We start from the raw sequence: 14,846 nt of genomic DNA on the forward strand, positions 1-14,846 counted from the left end.
AACACATTTAAAACATTCATTAGAACATTGTGTCCCCCTACCCGCCTAAAAATATTTACTGTGTGCAGGATGAGCCTTGGACATATGGCCGGTACTGCAGCATGCCAAAGTGTGATAGGAGATCTTCCCCTTCTCATGCTGCATGACAGACCAGAAAGTGATACTTTTACTTGGCCCCTTAACAGAGCAGGAGGTGTAATGTTCTCACGTATGTGCTGTACATATGAGGCTACTGGAATAATAGTAAGTCAAGACAATTTTGCAATTAAATGCCCAACATTATTTGGTTGGACAATCATGAAAAAGAATAGACCCACTATATCTGCACCGAGTTGTTTTTAGCTCGCTTTTGCCACTTCAACTATCAGCTGATTGAAAATCAAAGATCATTATTAAAGTCAGTTTGGCCAAACAAAGCTGTCATTATCATCAATGTATAAATCACAACACGATCACACAGATGAATCAGAACATTCACAAGCACAGAAATACAACATATCATATTTGACAGAGCATATCTTTTTCTTTTTTTAGGAAGGTTGGTTACCTGTTGACATTTATTAGAAAGGAGAAATACGAGAGGAAAGCTGATTCTCACTGAGAATGTGTTTGTAAGTTGGGAATTTTATCACTCCATATTCCTCCTACATCACACCTTACTTTTTATACTCAGTCCAAAAGTAAGATTCTTCTGTACTATTCAGATATATTCACGTTTCATGCATAGAACAGTGTAGGTTGTCACTTTCTCAAGTAGCTAATAATTATTATATCTAGTTATTACAGCTCTTCCAAAACTTACTCTACTTACATTAGGTCAAGACATGCTGTTAGGATGGACAAGACACCCAAACATTTCCCATCTAAACATTTATTTTGATTTTGTGTCTGAGGAATGAAACCCTGTTTGGCAGCCCAAATCCTCGGAGAAGCTGCAGTGCTAAAAATGTTTCCCAGAGGACTCAGAGTTCAGTGCAGTGAAACAGCTTCAATAGCCTCAGCATCCCCAAACTGTCATTCCCATTTGTCAATTGATCTTTGCTTTACTGTCCTAAAACAGGAGAGAGAATTGCAATTGCAGATTAAATGACAGATAGTCTTTGCCATACTAAAGATAGCCTAGTTCTGCCAAGCTAACAATAATAATAACATAAAAAGTATGTTGAATACCAATTATTTGGTAATTAAATAAAATACAGATTTCAAGGAAATTTAGACTTGGTGTCAATGTTGTACTCACGTGCAATCAACGCATCTTCCTGGACACAGCTCTCCCAACAGATCCAACAGCAATCAATGACACCAGTGTGAAGAACGCTCCACTAAGCAACATCCCTCTGCTCACTTCAGCTAGGATGCCAAAAGTGTCATTAGTGAAATCAACTTTCATAAAAGCTATGAAGATTTCTATTTTTCTGAGCTCTTAAGCAGTCCTGAACATTACCTCACACTATTGTAGGTTCCACAGGGACTGAAGGGACAATTAATTGAAGTCTTTTTTTTTCACATGTTTTTGAATTTCATTCATTATTGATATTAATCACTTCTTTAAATGTTTGGACATATTACACAGAAAAAGTATATATTTTTCAAGTGCCATTGCCATAATTTGTAACAGAAGAAGACTTTTTGTACTTTGTTCATTTTTAAAATGAAAACAAGTGCGTGACATCACCACAAATACAGGGGAAGACAGTTTAGGTTGACTGTTCCTGAACTGATTGGAGATATGCATTTAAAGGAGAAAATTTTACACTAGTGAAATACTGATTCAAATTAAGGTTTTAGAAATAACTATTGGGAACTTACCAACAGCTTCTTTTAATGATGTGACTGTAGCTGCAAGATTCTCTGTAGGGGGTGTGACACCGGTGTCATCGGCAACTTCCACAGGAGTAGAATTGGCTTCTGACTCTGCAGCAGCAATGCTTGGGGCAGGGACCGTTACAGGTTCAGCTGAGGTGTCATTTAAGATCTCTGGTGCAGCGGGAGCATCTGTTACAGCTACTGGGATTTCTTCTTCTGGGTCTGGTACCTCCTCGGTAGCCACAGAGTCAGATGGGGCCTCGGTGGCAGTGCCTACAGGAGCAGGTGAGGCAAGTCCCTCTGGATCGCTGTCCTCTGGCTCACTTTCCGCAGGAGTTGTGTCTTCCTCCAGGGCTGGTTCCTCTGGCAGAGGCTCCAACGGGACAGCTGCTTCTACGTCTGTATTTTCCTCTGAAACTTCTAAGGGAATTGTGGGGACTGGTTCTTCTGGAGCCGTTTCCTCCAGCTCAGGCTCCTCTTCAGAAGTTTCCATGGGAACAATGACAGCAGGTTCTTCTGGTGTAGAATGTTCTAGAACCGTTTCATCACGAGCAGGTTCCACTTTGCCTGGTTCTTCTGCCTCAAGATCTGTGGGGACGAGGGCAACAGATTCCTCTTCTTCTGGTGTAATAGGAGCAGGCTCTTGATTAGCAGCAGGCTCCTCTTCACCAGTTTCCATGGGAACAATGACAGCAGGTTCTTCTGGGGTCAAATGTTCTAGAACTGTTTCCTCTGGAGCAGATTCCACTTGGCCTGGTTCTTCTGCCTCAAGCTCTGTGGGGACGAGGGCAACAGATTCCTCTTCTTCTAGTTTAGTAGGAGCAGGCTCTTGATTAGCAGCAGGCTCCTCTTCAGCAGTTTCCATGGGAACAATGACAGCAGGTTCTTCTGGGGTCAAATGTTCTAGAACTGTTTCCTCTGGAGCAGATTCCACTTGGCCTGGTTCTTCTGCCTCAAGCTCTGTGGGGACGAGGGCAACAGATTCCTCTTCTTCTAGTTTAGTAGGAGCAGGCTCTTGATTAGCAGCAGGTTCCTCTTCAGCAGTTTCCATGGGAACAATGACAGCAGGTTCTTCTGGGGTCAAATGTTCTAGAACTGTTTCCTCTGGAGCAGATTCCACTTGGCCTGGTTCTTCTGCATCAAGCTCTGTGGGGACGAGGGCAACAGATTTCTCTTCTTCTAGTGTAGTAGGAGCAGGCTCTTGATTAGCAGCAGGCTCCTCTTCAGCAGTTTCCATGGGAACAATGACAGCAGGTTCTTCTGGGGTCAAATGTTCTAGAACCGTTTCCTCTGGAGCAGGTTCCACTTGGTCTGGCTCTTCTGCCTCAAGCTCAGTGGGGACGAGGGCAACAGATTTGTCTTCCTCTGATGTAGAAGGAACAGGTTCTTGATTAGCAGCAGGCTCCTCTTCAGAAGTTTCCATGGGAACAATGACAGCAGGTTCTTCAGGGGTCGAATGTTCTAGAACCGTTTCCTCTGGAGCAGGTTCCACTTGGTCTGGCTCTTCTGCCTCAAGCTCTGTGGAGACGAGGATGGCAGATTCCTCTTCCTCTGGTGCAGAAGGAACAGGTTCTTGATTAGCAGCAGGCTCCTCTTCAGAAGTTTCCATGGGAACAATGACAGCAGGTTCTTCAGGGGTCGAATGTTCTAGAACCGTTTCCTCTGGAGCAGGTCCCACTTGGTCTGGCTCTTCTGCCTCAAGCTCTGTGGGGACGAGGGCAGCAGATTCCTCTTCCTCTGGTGCAGAAGGAACAGGTTCTTGATTAGCAGCATGTTCATCTTCAGTATTTTCTCCAGGGACTGTAAGGATAGGCTTCTCTGTGGCAGCCATTTCTGCCGCACTTCCCACAGCAACAGCTGGGACAACTTCAACAGTCGTTTCGGCTCCTGTAGGGGCATTTTCCTCTTCTGGAGATTCTTGAGGAGCAGCTGCCACAGGTTCCTGAGAAGCAGATTCCTCGGCTGCAACTTCATCAGGTACAGCAGCAACAGTTTCCTCAGGGACTGGATCTCCCATGAAAGCTAGAGCTGGTTCCTCTGTAATAATCGGAATGTGTTCTTCAGCAGGTGGTTCCTCGGCTACAACTGCAGTAGCAGAACCTGCAACAGTGGCAGGTTCCTTTGGGATTGGCTCCTCCACTACAGTTGGAGCTGCTTCCTCTGCAATAACTGGAATGAGTTCCTTGGGAACTGGTTCTTCTGGGGCAAGTTCCTCCACTATAACTGGACTGTGGTCCTCATCCTCTGGGACAGGTTCCTCTGGACCTGGTTCTTCAGCAACAACTTGCACTGGTTCCTCTGCTGTAACAAGTGGTTCCTCGTTGGCAACAAGAGCTGGTCCATCAGCTGCAATAGAAGGTGGTTCCTCAGCAAGAACTTGAACTGGTTCCCCTGGTACAACAAGGACAGAATGTCTTGGTATAGGTTACTCAGGGTCAACAATGGTAGCCTCAGCATCTACCAAAATCATTTTTTCTTCCAAAATAGTGTGAAATTATTACAATAATTAGGCTTAATATATTGTACCTCTTTCCACTTGATAGGCCTCTTTATAGATATTTGAAAATCATCCCTGTAATTTCTCAAAATCAGTATTGTTAAATAAGTTACATGTTGAGGGCTATTTCGGCCATGCTAAAAAAGACCCAAAGTATTTTTTTAATTTCTCATTCTGTAGTGCAGGGCAGGATCCATTCATTCAGCTTTAAAAGCTGCAGAACGGAGCAAGGTTAAACAAACTACAAGCTACACAGAGTAAACTCTACTCCGTAGCTCTGAAAATGGCCTTGAATATATAACGGTGGCCGTATATATAACAGTTATGGAGATCTCCAGTGACACGTGTGGGGTTTGGGTGATCCAAGTTTAGTTCAAATGTCTCACGGGGTAATATACTAGAGGGGCAGGTGTGTCAGAGAACAGCCCGAATGTTAGTTAATCATGGCCAAGCATTCGTGCACGTTTCTCCTTGATTCAGAGGTGAACTGGGGTTCAGAGAGGTCAACTTCCAAATTGGACACATTGCTGGAAAAACCTAAAGCAATATGTCTTTGCCCCACTGTCCTAGACTCTGTTGACTCACAACTTACCTATTATGTAACACCAAACACAGGTTTACCTTATTAAAAACAGGCAAACCTTTATATTTCTAAATATAAAGCATATTCTTTTGCTTATTTAATCACAAAATCACAAAATATTCATGATATGTACTGTAATTAGAGACAGCTATTGAGTTAATTGTATTACAATGGAGAAACATCTAAATAACAATTAAACAGATAAAGCAAAGGTACCAAGTCTGCACAAACATTTCTCACCAGGATATACAATGGTTTAAAAAGTTTTGTCTTGTCTGAGGTTAACATTTAATACATTTTAAAACACATAATACAATTTGCCCTGCTTTTAGGCTATCAACAAGAAGACTATACGGTATTTTACTCAGCCTAGATTATATTACAGAGAGCAAACTCTGGCAACTCAGCAACATAGTAGGTCTTGTAATATTTTTGGATACCGATATATCCAGAACAGTTTGGGGACCCATTTCTGTCTAATTATGATCCCCTTTGAGTCCCTTCCCAGGGCTTGAAGTACTGAAATAGCCATTACCATATGAACACCGTTCAGAACTGAGGAAATACATGGCTTACTGATTGGTACCGATGAGCACAGCTGCACAGTCAGGACCAGGGTGTCACCAGAAACAGAAAGGGAGCTTTGAACATGGTGTGTGTCTTGCCAGTGTCCTTTCATTAAGAGGCAAACCAATGCCACAAACTCCAATACAGAAGTCAGACCGGTGCCACTGACTCCAGTGGGGCTGCAGAATACCAGGTCCTCACACTCAGGGACTTTCCTGTGAACACAACTTCACTAAACTTTGCTGTGCTTCTTCTGTGGCCTGAAAATGGATCGGGTTGCTGTAGTGAACATGAAGCAATGTGTGTGTGGAGGTTGAGGTTATGAGGTGTCAATGGGGACGCAACATGCTAAGGGGGCAGGGTGGGTGGGAGGGTCTTAGGAGAGCTGGGAGGGGAAAAGTTATACTGTATACCATGATCACACATGCAGTGCTACCAGAAGACTGCACACTACCTTTCCCTTGTCTTGGATCTGAAGTTCTCTATGAACTTCATGTGTTATCCATGTAGAAAAAAACCCCAGCAACAATAAAAGCATTTTGAACACGTTCTTAAAATGTGAAAAGGTTGCCTATGAAGCACTGGAGGGAGAGACAACAGATGTGTAATAAAAGGAATAAACCCTCTGAATCAAATGTATTCATTTCATTGCTATACTAAACTACAGTCTATTCTACCAATTGATTTGAAGTTACTAATATATTGCAACTGATTTAAAAATGAATAACTGCAATACATTCTTTAAGTTTTACTGTTTTGTAGATTTTCTTCAGAGGAGACGCACATTTTAAGAATATTAGAGTATATTAAGTGAAATCAAATTCTGCAGAAAACAGACTATATTCCATTTTTGTGCAACCATTACATCTGCTGTTGAAGTGGGTAAGATTGAAATATCATCCTGGTACAAAAAAAATCTCACAAACAGCACATTATTCCACAGTGAAGTTAACATATTTTATTTCTTTAAGTGCCATTCATGCATATTGGGGAAGGGGGTGGGTGGGTGGTGGTATCGACAATTCTAATAACACTTGAGTTATTTTACAGCACTAAACCAATACAAAGAGTAGCTGTGTCACCTCATTGGACAACAAAAGTAATAAACCGTGCAATAACCAAAAGGACAAATAGGAGGAAAAAAAAAACAAATACAAGAAATGACAAAGACAAAATCAAAAAACGGAAAACAAAACAAAACCAAATATATATTATCAACACTGAAACACTGAATGTAGAACCATAGTACAGGTAAAAGGTAGTGTCACACAAAAAGCCAACGCATTTTCATCACATATATACAATATAGATATATACATACTGTCACCCTCTGATTGGACAATAACAAAATACTCTATTCTTTTCCCTCCTCTCTTTCATGAATAAGACCCACCCCCTGCCTTGATGCCCCACCCCCAAGAGGAAAAAAGGGATGATTGAAAAGACATATATTTACAAGAAGCACAACAACACACCAGCACTGAATAAAATAGGCCCCAATCAGCAGTACTTGTTGGCAGTTCTCTCCCATACTGTAACAAGGCTTATTTTCTTTTTTTCTTTTTTTTTTCCAATAATGGTAATCTCTCTGGCAGGTACATGTCCAGCGGTATTTTAGAAATGAATTGTCTTTTGAAAAAGGAACTTAATTCGCTCACACAAGCACACACAAATACACACATACCGACATGTAAAATAACATAAAATTGTGATTGTGATCCAGTCATTGTCTTCACCTTTTCCCTTTTAGCCACATCCATTTGCTCAAATCCTCCCATTTTGTTTCTCATGGGCTAATGTGCTCAGGTGTTTTCAACTAACAGCCTATGATATGTTCTCAATCTTCACCTGGAAGAATTGCAACACACCAAGCCTTTACACCAACCACGGACTCCCAAGATGTTCCCTATTTTAGGGCCCACAGTTTCCACGTCCTAATGGAGACACACCGATTCATTATTTCACCGCTGTCTTCAGCTGCAGTCCCATGGCCACTGTGACTGCTACACTCACCTATGAGAGTCACACTCATCTAAGATGAGCATGTGAAATGTTTTGGGTCACTCAACTAGTGACAAGTAATCTGTCTGAACTTTGAGTGTCTGATTAATAAATTCTGGCAGTTGAAAAAAACGTAAAAACTCATAACTGATATCCACAGGCAAGGCGTTCTGCCACATACAGCGGACACTTGATATATAAAAACAATACAGTAGAAAGAAAATCTCAAACTTAAAGTTGCTGCAGAAGCAGCAGAAGTGGACGGACAGTTATGAATGGCAGGGGAAAGCAAAAAAAAAAAAAAAAAAAAAAAAAAAAACAGCTGAAAAAAAAATGAATGGCAGTATCCTCAGCTGAAAGAGAGAACTAGACTTCATCTGCACAGAGCAGCTCTTGACTGTTCAACAGAAGATCTACAGTATGAAATTGAGCTGGTTCTAGTTCCAGATAACCTTTTATGTGTTTGAAAGTACGGTTCTTTAACATCCAATAAACTATCATGTGAGACTTAAAAGTGCCTTATCTCAAAATAGCCAAGATATTATGCAGTATCAGTATCATGATTGTCATCCAAATATGAAATGAAAACTACAGTTACTACTGAAGGCCCTATCCAGCTAAATGATCTTAAAAAAAGATCAACAAAAGTGAAAGTGTGCAAAGGGCTTTTAACATAGTGTCTCAAGAGTTCAGCGCCTGTCTGATTGAGGAGCCACTCGTTATGGGACACAGAGGACAGGTTTCCAGCACCGCTCATCTCCCTGCTCTGTGCTTGAGAAACCCTTCCCACAAAAATGCATGTCTCAAATCTAGTCTTTCATCATTTTGTGCATCTGTTTTTTGTGCTCATAGATAGCATAGAGATGATTGCAGCAATCAATCATAGCCCTAAAATTACAATAAAACCAAAACATACACACACACACCATATGTACACACAACACACACACTGTACGTACTGTATGACTCACATTTCTCATTCTGTTATGATTGTATAATAGCAAAACTGTTAAGCTATCGGACTATCACAAAAAAACATTGGGCAGTTTAGAGAAAAAGAATCATGTCGCCATAATTTAGATGTCAGAAGTGACTGAATAACAAATGCTAAGTGTATAGCGTTTGAAAACTCACTATAACCTATAGTAGGCTGAAAAAAAGTCTATGATATTCATGGTTTTGGATGTAACTCACCTTACTGACCAAAGACACTTAGAACTCATGCATCATCGCCCTTTTTAAAGGGAAAGTTCAGGATCAGATACAAATCCTATCGATCACTAATCAATCCCATTCTTAGGACACTAAAAACATTTTTATGCAAGAGTTTTTCTTTGTGAGAAGCTAGTACAAGCCTCCTGTTAGTATTTGTTAGCAATGCTTGTCAAAGTCAATGATGTATTAAACCATTACTCTCAAAGTTGCATACAGGTCCTCTTCTTTTACTCATTTTTACTGTTACAACAGCTATAGAAGTTTAAGGAACTGCTTGCATACGGTTTAATACCCCACTGACTTGCAAATTTCATTTGAACAAAAACTGGCTTGCGAACCTTCTCAATGTTTTTGAATGAAGAGGGCTTGTTTGATGATCAATACGCTAGTCTTCTAAAATTGATGAACCTTTCCATTAAAACTGAAAATGTGTCCTGGATTAACGTTACAACAGGTTCTGATTGTTGCAGCAAATATTACAAACCTACACAATGCACGCGCAGAACATAAACCTCGTATTACCTTGGGTTGAATGAATGTTGAATGACAAAAAAAAAAAAAAATGTTTGACTTCCCTGCTACCATCATCCACTCACACTCATCACCTTCACTCGTCTTGGAGTGCTTGAGACACTGAGAACAAAGAAGAAAAAAAATACTGCCGGTAAAGTTGCTGTCTTCCCATAACTAGTCTGCTGCAGTGAGCCCGACCAGATAGGTTGGCTATGGGACAACAGATCACAAAGAAAATAATTTTTTGTGATCTCTCTCTCTTTTTTTTATATCGAGCCTGCTGGAACATTTAACACCCTGTTCATAACCTCATTTATTGTAAACCTAACATTACCACCAATACAGCGCCCTGTGGGGCCCCAAGTTCTCCCAAAAGTGACCAACAAGCACCATCACATTACTCATAGAGGCGGCCTGTGTTTCCTAAAAACAAAAATAAAATCTTTTTTTTAAAAAAAAAAAGAGAGATAAACTCATCCAAGAGGCAGCTGAGGCCAATGTCAACACGAGAAGGATTACAAGCCGAACAAGTCGCTCAAATCACATAACAGTTACGGAGCGGGGGGGACTTTGGAAGGCTGCTGGCTGGGGGACGGGGAGAGGGCTGGCTGAGGTTGAGGAGCATGTGGTTTAGACATGAATGTGTTCTACTTGTCTCTAGACAAGTGCATAAGCAATCACTTTAACATGTCCGACTAAATATGATTGTCTTCAAAGTTAACATTTTTTTTAGTATGTTTTGTTTTTGTTTTTGTAAAAATGTCAGGACTCTGAAGTCTTGTCTTTCTCTCTCCAAAATTGTCAAACGTTCTTCTGCATCCCACCCACAATGGCCTCCTCCTCCCGTGGCCGTTCAGCTCAGCCTGGCTGCCTCTGGCTTCCACCTCCTCTGTTCCTTCCCTCCTCCCTCCCTTTTCTTTTCACAAGGAGGTCTAGGGCTAGACAATGGAGTCCCAATCAAAATCATCCTGGATGTCGTCGGCTGGCATGCGGTGCATCTGGAAGTTTCTGGTAGGGATCATGTGCTGCTGGTTCATCTGCGCATGGTGTCCTGCAGAAAGAGAAGAGAAGAGGGAGAGTCAGAATACAGATGCACACAGCTGTGTGATTTTGGTGAGCAGGGTGGACAAATACAATCGGATGGGTTTGTCAAAACAGTTCTTATAATGTTGCATATAATTATTTGAGTCATGCTTCTGCCATGTCACCTGTCATGGTAGGTCCTGCGCTGCTCATGGGGGGCATGTGGGGGTATCCTGGGGGACCCATCATGGACATGCTCTGTCTGGAGTCTATGTAGAGATTTCCTGAGGAGGAAAACAGGCCAAAACCTCAAATATAAAACCTTTATTAAATAAAGTAAAGCACTATTTGAGCAGGATTAGTTTTATGGGGGAGACCCATTTGGACGGGACAAAGGATCTTTAATTTCCCTCAAATTACAGCTCATAGCCCACATGTAAAATGTCATGATCTACACTTCTAGGGCTGCAACTAACGATTATATCCGTTGTCGATTAATCTGGCGATTATTTTCTCGATTAATCGATTAGTTGTTTGGTCTATAAAATGTCAGAAAATGGTGAAAAATGTCGATCAGTGTTTCCCAAAGCCCAAGATGACGTCCTCAAATGTCTTGTTTTGTCCACAACCCAAAGATATTCAGTTTACTGTCATAGAGGAGTAAAGAAACCAGAAAATATTCACATTTAAGAAGCTGGAATCAGAGAATTTTGACGTATTTTTCTTCAAAATTACTCAAACCGATTAATCGATTATCAAAATAGTTGGCGATTAATTTAATAGTTGACAATCGATTAATCGATTAATCGCTGCAGCTCTATACACTTCTATTTACAAGTACATGCTGGTCAGACAATCTTCCGGCCGCCAAAGATGTGATGTTTAATTTAAACTGACTTTCTCTGTTAAGATGCTAAAAAATGGTAGGTCATCTGCTCCAAATTAAAATTTAGGATTTTGTAGGTAACAGAATATATAGCACAGTGAGTGAGCAGACCGTGTTGCAGAGAGCAACAGTGTGTGCGCGACCAGACAAGTGACTGTTCACACTTTCAAAAACAATGAATTGTCAGTGATGTTAAATATAGGAGATAATGGAGTAAACATAGGCATTTTAGTCTCACAGTGCAATCATCTGGCTACAAAACAATTGTTTGGAAGAAGCCTGAGCTGGAACTGCAGGGGCTAACTCTGTGTTGGTCATGAATTTCAACTGGGATTTGAGTGACATGGAGATGAGTAGATAATGACATCAGTTTCAATTTGGAGTGAAAAGTTGCCTTAAAACAGGTCCATGATCCTGAATTAACAGCCCTACAGAAAGACACGTCTGCCTGCAGGAAGCAGAGGGTTCATGGTGCGCAGTGACGTGAGCGGCACTGGAGCAAAATGTGAAAAAAACAAAAATAAAAGAGTTTTAAACCTTTATACTGTATATGCACTGCATGCTCAGATTAATATATGACCATTCAGCTCACATGCTTTGGTTAGTAATAATTATAGTCACAGGACCTGCCCCAGTAAACTAATCCAGTTAATAAGCCTACAGGGGTCCCTATCTACAAACACTCTACACAGATATTTCGTATTCAGTCAACAGTGCAATTTTAGCACGGAGGTAGAGTTAAGGAGCAGGTGGCTGACCTGTGTTGAGGTGCTGGCTGGGCTTGCTGGGGTGCATGGAGCCGTGGCATACAGGCGACTGCACTGCCCCCTGTGGCTGGATTACACCGGTGCGAGCAAAGAACTGGTTGATGGACGAGCAGAGATCTGCAATCTGGGTGGGTTCCAGGGACCAGTTGTTCAACTCTGCTTGTCTCATACTCTCTTTCAGTCCTTGGGAACGTACATCCATACACACATACACAGACACACAGACACACACGCCAACCAGAGTTATTATTAAAGCTACTGACAGTATCCGTTACTGCACTAAAATGTCACAGTGAAACGTTTTAAACTGCACCGTCTGTCCAAAGAATACACAAGTAGGAAATGAGAAACTAATTTACGCACATAGAGCAAATAACTTTCTTTTAAATATGTATTCATTATGTCAGTAACCTTTAGTGGGTGATATTTAAAAAACATCCTACCTTGCAATCCTAGACTGTAATTGGATAAACTGACCTGCTGAGCTTGATGTTTTGGTAATTAAACTTGAAGGCAGTGTTATTTAATTGAAGAGCTCGGTTTAATTAAACTCTTAATCAATTCTACAGTGTCAACACTTCAGCACTCAATCAAAAGCTGGGGCAATACAGTATATCAGCTCCTACCTATAAATGTATGCTTATTGGTTCTGATCATATGTGTTTAGACAGTAGTAGTAATTAGAATTAGTAGAAGTAATTATGATACAGCAAACTGTATAACCTTGAAAATCTTAATCTGAGGAAGAAATTATTGGGTCTTTGTGTAATATTTACAAATGCAATGACATCTGCTTATATTGTCCAAAGCACACCTTGGAAAGGTGAAAGGTCGACATCAGCCCAGTTATAGCTGCTGGCGATACGACAGCTTTCTTTCAGTGCATCCAGATTTGGGTACCAGTCAGTGGGTAAACCTGCAAGCACAAACAATGCATATCTGTAACATCTAAGATATGAATATGTGTAAGAGTATTTTCCAGTAGTGGGATTTATTGTAGATGAGGGGTATGGGTAATTCTGGTAGAGACCCAGATTCGCTCCTGGGTCCATTTCAAATTTAGTTTCAATGGGTGTTGGAACTTAAATATGGTTGTTATTTGAATACTTACATCATTTATATGGACAACTGTGCAGTAATTGCAATTGTAATTGCTGTTTATTGCGGGCCAAGCAATAAGACTGCATGATGAATTTTCATTGTATTAACATTTTTCTAGCTGTGCGGGCAATTTTCCAATTCAACTAAATGAATGAAAAGGAAACACTGAATAAAACAGCTTATCAGGCTCTATCAGTGTTGTGTTGTGGCCACTGGGAGGAGCCAGTTGACTCTGCAAAGGCTGCTGTGCTCCAGAGTCGAAGTCACTGGATGCAGCATTGCTTTGTTCTCATTACAGCGCATAGCATAAATCAGATGATGATTTACTGTTCAGCACCCAAAACCAGTTCTCAGTGCTTAATGCAAAGCAAATGAACACTGATCCCCAACCCAGTTCAGCTGTGAACAAGAGGGGTTTCTTTGCCGGTGCACGCATGTGTCTGTGTGTATGTGTGTGTGTGTGTGTGTGTGTGTGTGTGTGTGTGTGTATGAAATGAAGAGAAGACAATACAGGCATGCTGGTTCAAAGGAAGAGAGGATGACAGAGAGCAGGTCTTACCCGTGTTGCAGGCCATCTGTTGCTGGGTAGGATGGGGCTGGTGGGAGAGGCTCTGGTGCTGCTGGCCATGTTGAGAGGGGTGCTGGCTGTGCTGCGTGTGTTGGGAGGGGTGTGGCGTGTGCTGCTGTGGGTGCTGGCCGTGGGACGGGTGCTGCGATGGGTGCTGCCCGTGCTGGGCGTGCTGGGGGTGCTGGGGGTGCTGGGGGTGCTGTTGGTGCTGTGGGTGCTGTTGATGCTGACTGTGTTGGCTGTGCTGGGCATGTTGGCTGTGTTGGTTGTGTGGGGCGTGTTGGTTGTGTGGGGTGTGGGGGCCGCCGTGCTGTGGGAGGTGCTGTGCGTGGGGTGAGCCGTGGCCAGGGTGGGCTTGGGCAGGGTGGGACAGGGGCACCTGGCCACCGCTGCCGGAGTGGCTGTTGGGATGGTTGTTGGGGTGGTTGTTTGACAGGCTGTTCTGAGTGCTAATGGTGCCACTGGGGGAGTGCTGATAGGAGCAGGAGGTGTGGGTCTGCTGGGAGGAATCTGACGGCATGCCCATCAGACCTGGGAACCAAAACACACAAACACAAAGCCAGCAATGAGAGACTAGGTTTACTGATCCACGACTGGCAGGGACATGGTATGAGAATGAGCTGAATTCATATAATGCACTTCAGCGCTTGAAAGACAAAAGGGACGCAGGGGCTTCACATGTAAAAACAGATACTCAAGTACATGTATCTTAACGTATTACAATGATGGGGATCTGGACTTCCCTTGTTTAAGTGGCTGTACAATTGAGACAGAACAGCTGCCATTTTGTTGTAGTTCAGGGAATGACTCAGCATCAGTTGTGTGTCTGAGGTTCACGAGCCCTAGCCGCCACCGCCTCTCCTCTCCTCTGCTCTCCAGCCACACAGCTCTGGATTGTCTTTGACGAATCCATTGTGTTGATGCACAGTTTCTTAACAGACATGAATGGAGCATGAACATCTGCACACCCAACTGCAATCATCTGAGTGGAGGGGAGTGGTCTTAAGAGGCCCTGTCCTTCACGGCTTTGGCACAGTAAACCTATTTCACTGGAGTGCTTTTAGAGCTGACTCCAGCCCTGCACCTCCACAATCGGCACGTAACACTCACTGCAGGGGTGACAAAGGTGCATCTCTTATCGGCACAGAAAGCCCATTGTCCAACCAGGGAAATACAGAAAGCAATTAACGCGGCACCAGAATAATAATGCGAGCTCATTACCTATTATCAAAGCCAGTGAATTAGCTCACTGTCTACAGCGGCAGAGTGTGAAATCCTCTCGCTCGATTATTTACGCTTTTTAATTGCTAGGGCTTGTC

The 14,846-nt window shown here is 42.3% G+C and overlaps 2 protein-coding genes across 2 annotated transcripts in view; both read right to left on the reverse strand.

Annotated features, from left to right (window-relative positions):
- Nucleotides 1–1,246: 1,246 nt before the first annotated feature.
- Nucleotides 1,247–7,485, reverse strand: LOC139653479 (cell surface glycoprotein 1-like). Its single transcript, XM_071530324.1, has 3 exons — nt 7,467–7,485; nt 1,810–4,197; nt 1,247–1,350 (listed from the first exon to the last, which is right to left on the reverse strand). The coding sequence occupies exons 1-3, from the start codon at nt 7,483–7,485 to the stop codon at nt 1,247–1,249; spliced, it is 2,511 nt and encodes an 836-aa protein (XP_071386425.1).
- Nucleotides 6,448–14,846, reverse strand: part of foxj3 (forkhead box J3) — a 68,403-nt gene continuing 60,004 nt past the window's right edge. Inside the window, exons 8-12 of the mRNA XM_071530334.1 lie at nt 13,519–14,058; nt 12,673–12,774; nt 11,850–12,041; nt 10,391–10,489; nt 6,448–10,233 (exon numbers count right to left, since the gene is read on the reverse strand). Coding sequence (XP_071386435.1) covers nt 10,121–10,233; nt 10,391–10,489; nt 11,850–12,041; nt 12,673–12,774; nt 13,519–14,058 — 1,046 coding nt within the window. The 3' untranslated portion in view covers nt 6,448–10,120. The remainder of the gene's footprint in view (nt 10,234–10,390; nt 10,490–11,849; nt 12,042–12,672; nt 12,775–13,518; nt 14,059–14,846) is intronic.

Source organism: Centroberyx affinis, unplaced genomic scaffold (genome assembly GCF_046629955.1).
Source record: "Centroberyx affinis isolate AG114_WGS23_722 - 3 ecotype Tasmania unplaced genomic scaffold, CSIRO-AGI_Caff_v1 ptg001915l_1, whole genome shotgun sequence".
Lineage (NCBI taxonomy): Eukaryota > Metazoa > Chordata > Actinopteri > Beryciformes > Berycidae > Centroberyx > Centroberyx affinis.

Bases quoted from the DNA above. Each gene is read 5' to 3' on its own strand.
- LOC139653479 (XM_071530324.1), bottom strand. The intron at 1,351-1,809 runs GTAAGTTCCCAA...TTGGCATCCTAG, and splicing joins ATCATTAAAAGAAGCTGTTG to CTGAAGTGAGCAGAGGGATG.